The sequence below is a fragment of the Bactrocera oleae genome, chromosome X (assembly GCF_042242935.1).
Source record: "Bactrocera oleae isolate idBacOlea1 chromosome X, idBacOlea1, whole genome shotgun sequence".
NCBI lineage: Eukaryota > Metazoa > Arthropoda > Insecta > Diptera > Tephritidae > Bactrocera > Bactrocera oleae.
Window position 1 is genome coordinate 35725052 of NC_091541.1, and position 14160 is coordinate 35739211.

General features: G+C 33.8%; 1 protein-coding gene across 4 annotated transcripts in view; it reads right to left on the bottom strand.

The window, feature by feature from the left end:
• sv (paired box protein shaven) overlaps window positions 1-14160 on the bottom strand; it is a 140352-nt gene that overhangs the window by 67361 nt on the left and 58831 nt on the right. For all 4 annotated transcript variants that reach the window (XM_036372859.2, XM_036372867.2, XM_036372848.2 and 1 more), the window contains one exon: window positions 8147-8344. In XM_036372859.2, coding sequence (XP_036228752.1) covers window positions 8147-8344 — 198 coding nt within the window. The remainder of the gene's footprint in view (window positions 1-8146; window positions 8345-14160) is intronic.

Genomic DNA, 14160 nt, shown 5'->3' on the forward strand with positions numbered 1-14160 from the left:
TAAAATTGAAGTTTTGCTGATTTTTCAATTTTACTGAAGACATTCAAATTCAATTTCATTCATTCATTATTTTATAAACTTAATTTCGCGCATTTGCATTCTATATGCAAACCAAATGTGGTTTACCAGGCGCACAGAAAAAATTGCGCGGCGCAGAGTTATGAACAAACGCAGTTTGCTTTGAAGCAGACGCACGTTCCTTATGAATGAATTTGTTGTCGTTGTAATATGAAATACTTAGAAAATGTGCCGCGAGTTCGCTAGAATATTATTGGCCGATGATGGCGTCTACGTTTTTTTGTCACTTGCGCGAATGTTTGATATTGAGGGACATACATATGTAGATATGTGTACATATATGCAAATATATTTGGACATGCGAATGAGGAAAGCAATTTCAAGAACATTCACATATAGACATATGAACATTTGAAGCAAGTAAGCAACAATAGCTGTTTGAGTTCACAGATTAGACAAAGTGGCTTAAATATTGTCTGTGGTGCTCCTTGTATAGCAGACTTGTTTATTTCAACGTGAAATATTTTGCCTAAGTTCAAATCCTATCATATTTTTATATACTATTTTATTATTTTTATAACCCTTTTTTATCGAATAATTTAATTCTATTTTCATATTATTTCCCTCATTATTAATATTTTCCTGCCAGAAGTCAATTTCTTTCGTTTTTATTATTTAAATTTTTGTTTATGCGTGTAGTTCCTTGCGTAAATTGATAGGATGGTGAAATTTTATTTTCGAACTTGCGCGTTTTCGATGTTCCCTCATCTTAATTAACTGGTGCCAGAGAATGTAAATGAATAGAGAAGGAGCAAATGTTAGCTGTACTAAAATGTTAGTTACGATAAGGGAACATCGAAAACGCGCAAATTCGAAAATAAAATGTCACCACACCTATCAGGGTACACAACGAACTACACCACTCTATAAGCAAAATGTATACACGTATATATGCACAGATGTTCTTTGATCAGAGAACTTAAAACAATGAGAAGGTGCAAATTGAATTTTGTATGATGCTCGATTGGTTGGCTGAAAATTTGAGATCAAGGAGTTCACCACTTTCTGTATAGTTTTGCTGTTATTTAACAGAAATGAGAATTTTTAACAACGTTCTCTGACAAAATACGTATCTACCAATATAAAGAGAAAAATGAAATGAAATGAATGAGAAAATGCATGATTATTTTTTGCCATATAAACGATTTTTATGATGAAAAATTGATAAATTATTATTATTTTGCACAAATGCTACATTGATAAAATGTGAAAGATTATGCAAAAAATGATATTTTACTGTTTTCATAATTTTCTAATTTCAATATTTACGGGATTAATAATTTATGTATGTACATCAATATGTTATATTATATAATATAATAATATATTATCAATTATCAATAAATACATGTGAGCGCACTGCTCTATATGTAAGTATGTATGTACAAATATGCATTTGTAGTAAATCACACACCAACAACATTTTCATTCATGAACGCTGGCGCACAATCAATAAGCTATTTAAGTCGTTTCATTCATAAAAGCAAACGACTTATACATCTCCCCGAGCATGCGTTTGCCCACAAGCGTCTTCTCGCGACGATGGCAAAAGCTAGAAATCATAAATTGAACATCTTTCTGATGTTCCCTCTAGAAGGGAAAAGTGACAACCCTGTAAACACAGAAAACACAGAAATCAATGACAAAAGTGGCAACAAAGCTTTTATCGATTTAAAATATTTCACAATTCTAAAATATTTTTCCGTGGCTCGCAAAAATCTTCGTCAATATGTATGCATGTTCATATAAAAACATACATACCTACAATGATTTGTGGGCAAAGCTGTTAGAGCGGCAAGGGAAGCGATGACAATCGGCGAGCGTTTGGTTATTTTTCGGCACATCTCGGATTTTCTACCAACAACACAATGTTGTGACACTTTGTCGTCGCATCAGTCCTTTGACAGATTGACTCTTTGACATAAAAGCGAAGAACATGAGCTTCGATCAATGGTTGACCGTGTCAACGGAGATTCCACATGAAGTAATGAGTGTTCATATCTACATACATAATTATGTTGTTTGTAGACAAATTTTCAAATATTTTGACACATGATATGAAAATGCCGACGGCAAAACACAATTCTGTACTTTTATGACTCCATAATGGTGTCAAGCACTTGAATTATTTTAAGAAATATATCAAAATATGTTTAAATTATTATTAATAACTCACAAGAAAGTAAAAATGAATTAACAAAAAATAATTTAAAAATAATAATAAATAATAGTTCAATAAAAGGGAATATATTTCAAATGGCATATCAATATGCCCAGTTTTGCTCACATATTATATTCTCTTCAATATTCGCCGTTTGGTTATGTTAAGAGAGTGTATGTTTACAGATTCACCGCTGTTATAAAAGCTAGAAATGTTATTTGTTTCGCGTGCATGTGAGGTGAACTCCTTGATAAAATCCTACAAATGGTTCGCTATAGAACCTGCACCTTCTCGTTGTTTTAAGTTCTCTGGTAGAACAATATGCATAATACCCGCTTAATAGTTTCAAAGAAATGCTTAAGTCGGGAATTCCCTAACCCACCAGAATGTATTGAATACCCGCTACTAATATTTTTAAGGCCAAATTTATGACAGGCATTTTCTTAATCTTTCGAGAGGTATTAAAAACCTATAATTTTTTTACTATATATTAATTCAATTTATTATAAAACATTTATGAATTAATTACAGTTCTTGCTTTAAATAAAATGATATTCGAACTAAAACCTTCGTGGTTAAAAGAAATAAATATGCAAGCTTCTTTAATATTTTATGTAAATATAAAAAAGTAAAAGTAACTCCATTTTTATTAGAATTCATTTACTCTCTCTTTTGAACGACGAAGGGACCGTATCGGTCGTGCTTGGGTGGCAGCTTTGTGTTCTTGTTCGTAACAGCGCGCTGCTATTTCATTTTGAAATTTTCTTCATGGTTGCAATAGCACTCGGTGTTAAATGAATATATTGTACGTATACGATATGTTCGGAAATTTGAACATTTTGTTATCTATTTTTTTGTTTGTAATGTGCAAATATGCATAGAATAAAAGAAATATTTTCAAAAATTGTGAATAAGGATAAAATTAAAATACTCAAAAATGTTTTATTTAAATTTTTAATAACATGTAACAGTATCAAACGTAATAATATACATATACAAGGTGCGTTCCAAAGTAAACAGTAAAAAAGTAACAACATAAACTCTAGTGCCGCCATTTATATGTCGACTAGTGCGTTAGAATCTGCTATCCTTTATCGACTTCCAGTAAAAATTTCATGACATTTCATCTATTGGAAGTGAAGTTATTGTGACTGACAATAAGTATGTTTTTGTCATCGGTGCGAAAATGAGCTTCGAACAAAGAGCCAACATTAAATTTTGTTTTAAAATTGGTAAAACTTTTACCGAAACGTTTCAATTGATGAAACAAGTTTATGGCGATGATTGCTTATCCCGTAGCAGAGTGCACGTGTGGTTTCAACGTTTTCAAAGTGGTCGTGAGGACATGAGCCGAAACCCAAAAAATCGCGCCTGGAGAAGTCAAAAGTGAAGACAATGCTGATTTGTTTTTATGATTCCAAGGGTATTGTCCACAAAGAATTTGTTCCATCCGGCCAAAACGTTAATGCGGTATTCTACCTTGGAGTTTTGAAGCGTTTGGTGCGCCGTATTCGACGTGTTCGGCCCGAATATCGCGAAGATGGAAGTTGGCGTTTGTTGCACGATAATGCGCCGTCTCATCCATCGACGCTTGTGGCCGATTACACGGGTCAACACGAAATTTGACCTCGACTTGAAAGTGTAAAATTTCTTTAGTTCAAATCACAAATACACGAAAAAAAAATATATGACCTTCAAAAGTTTGCTTTTGTGGTCAGAACACTAACTAAACAAATTTTCTCAAAATCTGTGGTTTTAATGTTTAATCTAAGACAGAACTGCATTGATAAATGTATTTATCATTTTTATTAAGTTTCACTATTCAAATAACTCATCGGCGAAAATTTTTTTAATTTGTGGACCAACAAAAATCCCGGCTTTAACCTTTGATTCTGATAATTTCAGAATTTTCTTAAGTATTATCTGAGGTTTGGTCGAGTTTTTTCACGAATTGTTTCATCAATCCCAACTTAATATGGAGAGGTGGAATTAACACTTTTTCTGCTTCCACAATGGAACTGAATTTTACGTTTTGTTTCCCGTCTGTCTGTCCGTCCGTCTGTCCGTCTGTCCGTCCGTCCGTGCAAGCTCTAACTTGAGTAAAAATTGAGATATCTTTATGAAACTTGGTAGACATGTTTCATGGTACCGTGAGACGGTTGGTATTGCAGTTGGGCGTAATCGGACCACTGCCACGCCCACAAAACGCCATTAATCAAAAACAAATAACTTGCCATAACTAAGCTCCGCAATAAGATACAAGACTGTTATTTGGTACACAGGATCACATTAGGGAGGGGCATCTGCAGTTAAAATTTTTTTTAAAAAAGTGGGCGTGGTCCCGCCTCTAATAGGTTTAATGTGCATATCTCCTAAACCGCTAATGCTATAATAACAAAATTCACTGGAAGCAAATATTTTTAGCACTTCTATTGACGGTGTGAAAATAGTTGAAATCGGGTGGCAACTCCGCCCACTCCCCATATAACGGTACTGTTAAAAAAAAGCGCGATAAATTAAGCACTAAACACGCCAGAGTCATTAAATTTTATCTCTGGGATGGTATGAGATGACTTTATAGGAACCGCGTTCAAAATTAGACAGTGGGCGTGGCACAGCCCACTTTTAGGTGAAAACCCATATCTTGAGATCTGCTTAACCGATTTCAACCAAATTCGGTGCATAACGTTCTTTTCATGTTTCTATGTCACAGTGCAAAAATGGGCGAAATCGGACTACAACCACGCCTACTTTCCATATAACACCATTTTAAATTCCATCTGATTATTTCACTTTCCACTATGCAAATCAGGCAACAATGACTGTATCGGGATAAAACTTTGCGTGAATAATGCGATTAAAGTATGCCACCTTGTGGCCAAAAATTGTCTAAATCGAACCAAAACTGTTTAAGCCCCTAAGTACTAAATATGTGGACCCCAGTGCCTATAGTTGACTTTCTACCGAAAATATCAGCCAATCCACAAAGAAATCTCAAACGAGTATACTATTTGACTTTGCGAGAGTATAAAATGTTCGGTTACATCCGAACTTAGCCCTTCCTTACTTGTTTTTTGGTAAATTTAAATCTCTTATTAGGTCATTAGAATCTTCTGTAGTAATAAGATGGTATTTTGGTTGTTCTGGGGTAGGTAAAAACTCTTTATCGGAATTACTTTTATATGAACTCAGAGATGAGTTACTTTTTTGAGATAGATTCTTTGGCGGCTCAGGCACTGGTCAGGTCATGTGGAATTGGAGCAGAAGAAGATGCAGGGTCAGGATATTCGACAGGTTTTGTATTTTTTATCTCTACGTCGTTTACTCGGGTTAACAATACAAAAGTAGCAATCGTGCACATGGTTCCTTTGTTCACGACAAATTCTTGGTGTCGCAAACTATATAGACCTTTTTTCACCTCGATACCAGCCTAAACTATAGAATTTAAATCAATCTCTATTACAGTAGATTCGACGCTCAATTAAAAATCGCTCACCTTACAAACATCTTTTACAATAACCACAAGCAACATGTGGAGTCCATGATTTATCTTGATTTAAAACAGTACAGTCAAAATATGCTTCATAGGCATCACAGAGAACTTGACATGACTTTAACTCATATTTAGTGTCTCTAACTTTCATAAATTCACCACATACATAACAAAATGCATCAGCATCGTATTTACACTTTCTCGATGACTTTTAACGTTTTCTGGATATGTCCGAAACACTTGATCGTTATTTATCACTTGAGTGCTATCTAGAGGCACTCTCTGAATATAAAAACTCCACACCAATCTCGCGGTATTTTTGAATGCATTAAAACTAATTAAAATTAAAAAAAAATTGAATAAAGATTATTATTATTATAAATATCGCAAAAGCAAACTTTATACCAAAAAAGAGTATTTTCTTTTCGTTTCTGTGTCTAAATAATCGAAAAATCATAGTATAAAGTTTAGGACAAACAACAATTATTTTTTTGTTGACCCGTGTTATTTGACCAAAAATCACATTTTAACAATCAACCACTTCCCGTATTCACCAGATATGGCACCGTGCGAGTTCTACTTTTTCGGAAAAATGAATTTGCCGATGAAAGGAAAGCGTTATGCAGACGTGGAGGTCATTCTAAAGGCTTGCATCGGCATACTGGCGGCCGTACCGGGCAACGAGCTAAAACACTCGTTCGACCTGCTTTTGGAACGTGCAAAAAGCTGTATTAGAGCAAAAGGAGACTATTTTGAATAAAATTAATTGATTTTGCCGATAAAACCATTTGTTGTTTACCTTGAAACGCACCTTGTATAAATGAATTTACCTAAATATATTAAGATGCTTTCATATTTATTCCCTTTAAACGCAAAGGATTGAATTAGAATATCATTTTATTTGAAACAAGAAATGTAAGGTATATACTTCCCGATAGATTAGGAAATTCCCGTCATAAATTTGGCCTTGAAAATATTAATAGCGGGTATAAAATTAATTGCCGGTATTCTAAATATTGTTCTATCACATTCATGGTAATTCCTAGCAAGCAAAATGTGAGACCACCATCCCAACATACAAATGAAATATGCAACACTGACTGTGTTCTGTTCCAGCATAAGAGTTTCCATCATAAGAGAACTCAATTAGTACAAGCAAGGACGGGCAAAACCTTATGACTCGAGCTACATGTGTACAAACAATTGCTGCACACATTCCCCCGCATTCACATGTTGGGCAAAAGTATGTTTCGCGGTGATGTAAAATTAGTTCAATGATAGATCCAAAATCAAGACAGTAGGATCACAATACATTTTGTGACGTATTCGTTAAACGCTCCAAAAGCCACTACGGATGCTCAGGTTCGAATCTTGGTAGGATTTTTTTTTTGTTTTATTTTTTGCGCTTACGCATGACACAGAGATTCTATTGGTGCATATATACTTATGTATGCACATATGAATATAATTTAATTTTATGAAAGTAATGATCCAATAAGTGTATATATGATCATATTTATGTGCATTTGGACTTATTACTCTCAGCCAAATTATTCAGATGAGCATCATTAGAGCCGGTGTCACAGTTTGACAATGGGCGTAGCACCGACTACCCTTTGTTGAAATCTTATATCTCAGGAACTATAAGTACTCCACCAACATCAATCATATGGTGCATAACATTACCGCAACAGTCTTACACAAATAGTAACTTCAAAGTATAGCATCTCACGTCCAAAAATAGCCGAAATCGCTCAATAACTTTTCCAGTACCTAGGTACCAAATATGTGGCCTATTGCTGACTTTTTACCGAAAATATCTGTCAACCTATGAGGTATCTTTATGAAAGTCAGAGAGCATTTTTTTCTGGAAATAATATGTCGTAGTGCTCAAAATAGAGGGGTTATAAAGCTTTTCGAACTACCGCTTGGATTAATACCATATACCGTTAATATTTAAGGTATTTTAGATAGTTAAGTGAACTATATGTATATAGTTCAGTACTGAAAATGTGTGAAATCTGTCCCCGAATTACCTCAGCTCCAATATATCACATATAATGATTTTCAGTATTCTAGCAGATTTATACTGAATATGTCGGTTAGTGTGTGCGTTATCTTCATAAAATTAAGTGGAAACATGTTCTCGAGTATACTTGAGGAATTCTAAACGTTAATACAATCAGGCAAGGATATGTGATTAATGTTTTTCTCATATACTCAATATATTAAATTTAACCTTTTTGTTTAAGTTTAAACACTTACACATCTCATTTGAGTTAACTCGGATGATTTAAAAATAAGTACTTCAGATAGGAAGCTTTATGAAAGTAAAATAAAGCATACTCGATAAGTTTTAAAGTGGATCAAGTTACTATTACTATTATTTTATTGCTCCAAAATGTCTTTCTTACCTGTTAATTGATGACACGCTGGGTACATTATCCTGCGAGCATATGCTTTCCGCTAAAAGTCTATCTCGTATTTCCCAAGCGAACATCGTTGGATTTTCACGTTTATAATTAGCAATTGCATCCACAACTGGGGGAGTGGCTACTTTAGGTTTGGAACCCCCTATGACTCCGGCTTTAAAGCTTCCAGTCTCATAATACCTTAAAACAAAAACGGAGAGATACAATAATTATCGAAGAGTATGAGTAAAGACTTTGTAATTAGATATAATGTAACTAAATTTTGAGTTCAAAAACTCTATATATCCTATACTATACGAATGTTTTTTTTTCGCTTGGTACTTCGAAAAATTAATTGATAGACACCTCTTAGAACGTCTCTCAAATTATGAGCTCCTAATTGTAACGGAAATGTCCTTCGTCTTACAGTTTAATATGTTTTTCCCATTATCAGATAAAGAAAATTCATATCTCGCTTCCAACTACTTGAAAAAATATTTCGTTTTGTGGATTTTGTAGAAAAGCGAATGCTTTTCAAAAAGAGTCCAGGGTTTGAATTATATAACTCAATGAAAATAAATTATGATAAATCGGAAGGCTCATTATTTTGTAAGAAATTTGCTGCTCTACGAAAATCTATATAGCAATCTCTATAGCAATAAAATCTTTTTAATTTTAAAAAGTGTGTCAAATAAGTGAAATATGCAGGTATGAGAATTAAAATCATGACATATTCGGCGGAATGGTTCGTTTAATTCGAAATACCAGTAACGGTCTAAACTGCCTCGAAAAGCGAACCGGGATAATAAATTTTATTACAGACAGGAGAAAAGAACTGCAAACTGTTCCATTCAAGATTTTCACTAAGAATATTATGCCAAGCATTTTCCTACGACTAGATAGTGTAGGTAGATTTATAAGTTTTAAACGACTAGTGTATGGAGGTAGACTTAACCTAGAATCCCATCGGAAACTCCCTAAGGCGAAAAGTAAACATTATTTTTGAACAGATTCTAACTTGTCAGAATGGATTTGGTAGCTAGGGTTCCACACAAAAGAGCCATATTTCACTATAGGTCTAACCATAGTTGTAAAAGGTGTTTTAGTAATATACGGATCTCTAAATGCTTTAGCCCAACGTTTAACAAAACTGAGGACACCTTTTGCTTTCAAGACCATGGTATCAATATGAAGACTAAAATTAAGTTTAGGGTCCATATTAAAACCCAAATACACAAAGTTAAAAAATTGCTTTAGACTATGGTTTTTTATTACATAAGGAGAGGGGTGCAGAGATCTACGGGAAAAGCACATCGTCTTACATTTATTGGAATTCAATGGCAAATCCTTATATCACACCAAGCAACCAAATTGTTTAAGTCTGTTTGCAACAGACAACTTTTATCAGTTAAAGTGTATGATTTAAAAAGCTTTACATCATCGGCGTGAAATAAAATTTTTGAGAATTCTATTACAGAAGAGATATCGTTAATAAACAACAAGAACAGAATGACTATCTTGCGGAACATATGAAGAGACATTAATTGTATCTGAAAGAGTATCCTCAAACATCACTCGTTGTGTTCTACTATAAAGATAAGAAGCTATCCTATTGAAGAAATCTTGGATGAAAGTCCAGAAAATCAAGTTTATATATGTATGAGAGTCGATTTACTTTATCGAAAGCTTTGCTAAAGTCTGTTTATATAACATGCTTATGCTTATGTACCCTAAAACCCAATGATAATTTGGCACTATTTTTCAGGAAGCATGAGGGTGTCATGTCTGGGTCGTAACTAAAAGATGGTTTTAACTTATTTAAATTAAGTAGGACGTCTTCTTCAGAAATAATTGGAGCGTTAATTGAAGTGTTCGGACATATTACGTGCTGATAGGGAAAAAGTTTTAGGAGAATTATTACAGTAGTTTGACTAGAAAAATTCTGCAAACATATTGGATATAATGTCATTGTCACTAGAAATGAAAGATTTGTATTTCATCCCGGACGGAAATTTGGAAATCTGCGTTTGGGGTTAACGAAATCATAAAACAATTTTGGATTACGTAGAATATTCTTTTTTACCTTATTTAAGTTATTATTATAATATATATAATATTGTATATTATTATATATTTTTTGTTTAGATCAAAATACCGTCGACGCAATACAGAATATTTAGAATAGTCGACAAGTGAACCGTTTTTTATTTAAATATTTAAAGGCTCGAGTTTTTCTGTTTTTCTATTTATATAACTCTTTTGAAAACCACGGACTTGTACTTTTACTTTTAACAATTACTAGTGGAACATACTTTTTAAATAACTTCGTAATAATATTATTTAAATGCGAGACACTCAATTCAATATCACCATTATAATCAGGCCATGTTATCGTAGAAAGTTCTCTATTTAACTTTCTAAAATTAGCTTTTGCAAAGTTAAACCGAGTACAGAAACTAAAAGTTTGATGATTACTATCCCGTATATTGCTTAAGTTTTCGACAGATATTTTCAAAGCGGGATGATATGAGTTCTCTGGTAGAACAAGAGGATAACTCTGAATAACGGAACACTTTGAAGAGGTATCAACGTATACTAAATCTAAATATTTACCAAATTTATTCAGAATCAAATTAATTTAGTTCAGACTTAACTCGGACATTTTTTCCAAAAACTCGTGTAGTGACGTATGACCGATTACAAATAGGTAAGAAAGCTTTTCACGAGACACACAGTAATTTGAAATCTCCTAAAACGATTATTGAATCTGAATTGAATCTACATGTAGACCGTGGAGAGTCGATTCGGTGTCGTTCGCAGCAACTCGGACTGACGTATGGAACGATTTGACGCATTTTACGTCGAGATCTTAAATTGAAATTGTACAAAATACAGCTTGCACAGCTGAAGCTGCTCGACCATCCCAAGTTACATCGCTTCGCTCTATGAACTCTTGAAAAGTTCCAAGAAGATCCGAAGTTTTCGAGCCAAATTTTGTTCAGCGATGAGACCCAATTCTGGCTCAATGGGTATGTAAGCAAGCAAAATTGCCGCATTTGGGGCAAAAAACAACCTGAAGAGATTCAAGAGCTTCCATTTCATCCAGAAAAAAATAAAGTAGGGTGGTTTGTGGGCCGGTGGAATCATCGGTCCATATATCTTCAAAAATGATGCCGGTGAGAACGTAACCGTCAATGGCGACCGTTATCGTGCCATGATAACCGACTATTTGATGCCTTAAATTAAAGCTCGTGATCTCGGTGACATTTGGTTTCAACAAGACAGCGCCACTTCCCACACATCACATCAACCAATGGATTTATTGAGAGAACAGACAATTTCATGTTTTGGGCCGGTCGATTTGCTACCAAGATCGTGTGATATCACACCGTTAGACTGTTTCTGTGGGGATTCGCCAGTTACCAGTCGAAATGCTCGAACGAGTCATCGAAAATTGGATCAACGAATGGACCATCTGAGATGTGGCCGCGGCCAACAGTTGAAAGAGATAATCTTCAAAAAATAAATGCCAAAGAATGGTCTTTTGAATGATAATAAACATTCCTCATTAAATTTGAATTTTATGTGTTTTTTTCTTTAAAAAAGTAGGGAACCTCGAAATGGATCACCCTTTAAATTGATAAGATTACAGGCTGATTGCATTTACACATTTTTTCATAAAAAACTGGTCAATTTTATAAGTCATTCAATTTGAAGTTGCACACATTTTTCTTTCTTTGAAAGACAACTATGGAATTCTCAATTATAACACTCGTAATAGTAAAACTAACATTTTTAAAGTCCCTTATTGTGCTTAGTCCTAAGAACAGTCGCAAAGAAATCGAAGTAGCTGTAGGACTGGGAACGAATTGTCTGCAATAATATGTTATCGCTTTCGGCAGAGTGTTGTAATTTATATTTAACTTTCATCGGCTTAGTTTAAATATAACGTCAATTAGAACTATTTATCATACGAAAAGCTTATCCAATAACCAACTATATTCTTTTATTCCTACAATGAGTAAATGTTCTCTTTTGTCAACATATTATATAATATAATCTATAATTATACCCACATTACTAAGAAGACAATAAGACTGTTTAATACATATTAATTAATTGTTAATACCATACCCAAGAATGATGCTATACAGTTAAAGTGTATGATTTAAAAAGCTTTACATCATCGGCGTGAAATAAAATTTTTGAGAATTCTATTACAGAAGAGATATCGTTAATAAACAACAAGAACAGAATGACTATCTTGCGGAACATATGAAGAGACATTAATTGTATCTGAAAGAGTATCCTCAAACATCACTCGTTGTGTTCTACTATAAAGATAAGAAGCTATCCTATTGAAGAAATCTTGGATGAAAGCCCAGAAAATCAAGTTTATATATGTATGAGAGTCGAGTGATTTACTTTATCGAAGGCTTTGCTAAAGTCTGTTTATATAACATGCGTATGCTTATGTACCCTAAAACCCAATGATAATTTGGCACTATTTTTCAGGAAGCATGAGGGTGTCATGTCTGGGTCGTAACTAAAAGATGGTTTTAACTTATTTAAATTAAGTAGGACGTCTTCTTCAGAAATAATTGGAGCGTTAATTGAAGTGTTCGGACATATTACGTGCTGATAGGGAAAAAGTATTAGGAGAATTATTACAGTGGTTTGACTAGAAAAATTCTGCAAACATATTGGATATAATGTCATTGTCACTAGAAATGAAAGATTTGTATTTCATCCCGGACGGAAATTTGGAAATCTGCGTTTAACGAAATCATAAAACAATTTTGGATTACATACAATATTCTTTTTTACCTTATTTAAGTTATTATTATAATATATATAATATTGTATATTATTATATATTTTTTGTTTAGATCAAAATACCGTCGACGCAATACAGAATATTTAGAATAGTCGACAAGTGAACCGTTTTTTATTTAAATATTTAAAGGCTCGAGTTTTTCTGTTTTTCAATTTATATAACTCTTTCGAAAACCACGGACTTGTACTTTTACTTTTATTAACAATTACTAGTGGAACATACTTTTTAAATAACTTCGTAATAATATTATTTAAATGCGAGACACTCAATTCAATATCACCATTATAATCAGGCCATGTTATCGTAGAAAGTTCTCTATTTAACTTTCTAAAATTAGCTTTTGCAAAGTTAAACCGAGTACAGAAATTAAAAGTTTGATGATTACTATCCCGTATATTGCTTAAGTTTTCGACAGATATTTCCAAAGCGGGATGATATGAGTTCTCTGGTAGAACAAGAGGATAACTCTGAATAACGGAACACTTTGAAGAGGTATCAACGTATACTAAATCTAAATATTTACCAAATTTATTCAGAATCAAATTAATTTAGTTCAGACTTAACTCGGACATTTTTTCCAAAAACTCGTGTAGTAACGTATGACCGATTACAAATAGGTAAGAAAGCTTTTCACGAGACACACAGTAATTTGAAATCTCCTAAAACGATTATTGAATCTGAATTGAATCTACATGTAGACCGTGGAGAGTCGATTCGGTGTCGTTCGCAGCAACTCGGACTGACGTATGGAACGATTTGACGCATTTTACGTCGAGATCTTAAATTGAAATTGTACAAAATACAGCTTGCACAGCTGAAGCTGCTCGACCTTCCCAAGTTACATCGCTTCGCTCTATGAACTCTTGAAAAGTTCCAAGAAGATCCGAAGTTTTCGAGCCAAATTTTGTTCAGCGATGACACCCATTTCTGGCTCAATGGGTATGTAAGCAAGCAAAATTGCCGCATTTGGGGCAAAAAACAACCTGAAGAGATTCAAGAGCTCCCATTTCATCCAGAAAAAAATAAAGTAGGGTGGTTTGTGGGCCGGTGGAATCATCGGTCCATATATCTTCAAAAATGATGCCGGTGAGAACGTAACCGTCAATGGCGACCGTTATCGTGCCATGATAACCGACTATTCGATGCCTTAAATTAAAGCTCGTGATCTCGGTGACATTTG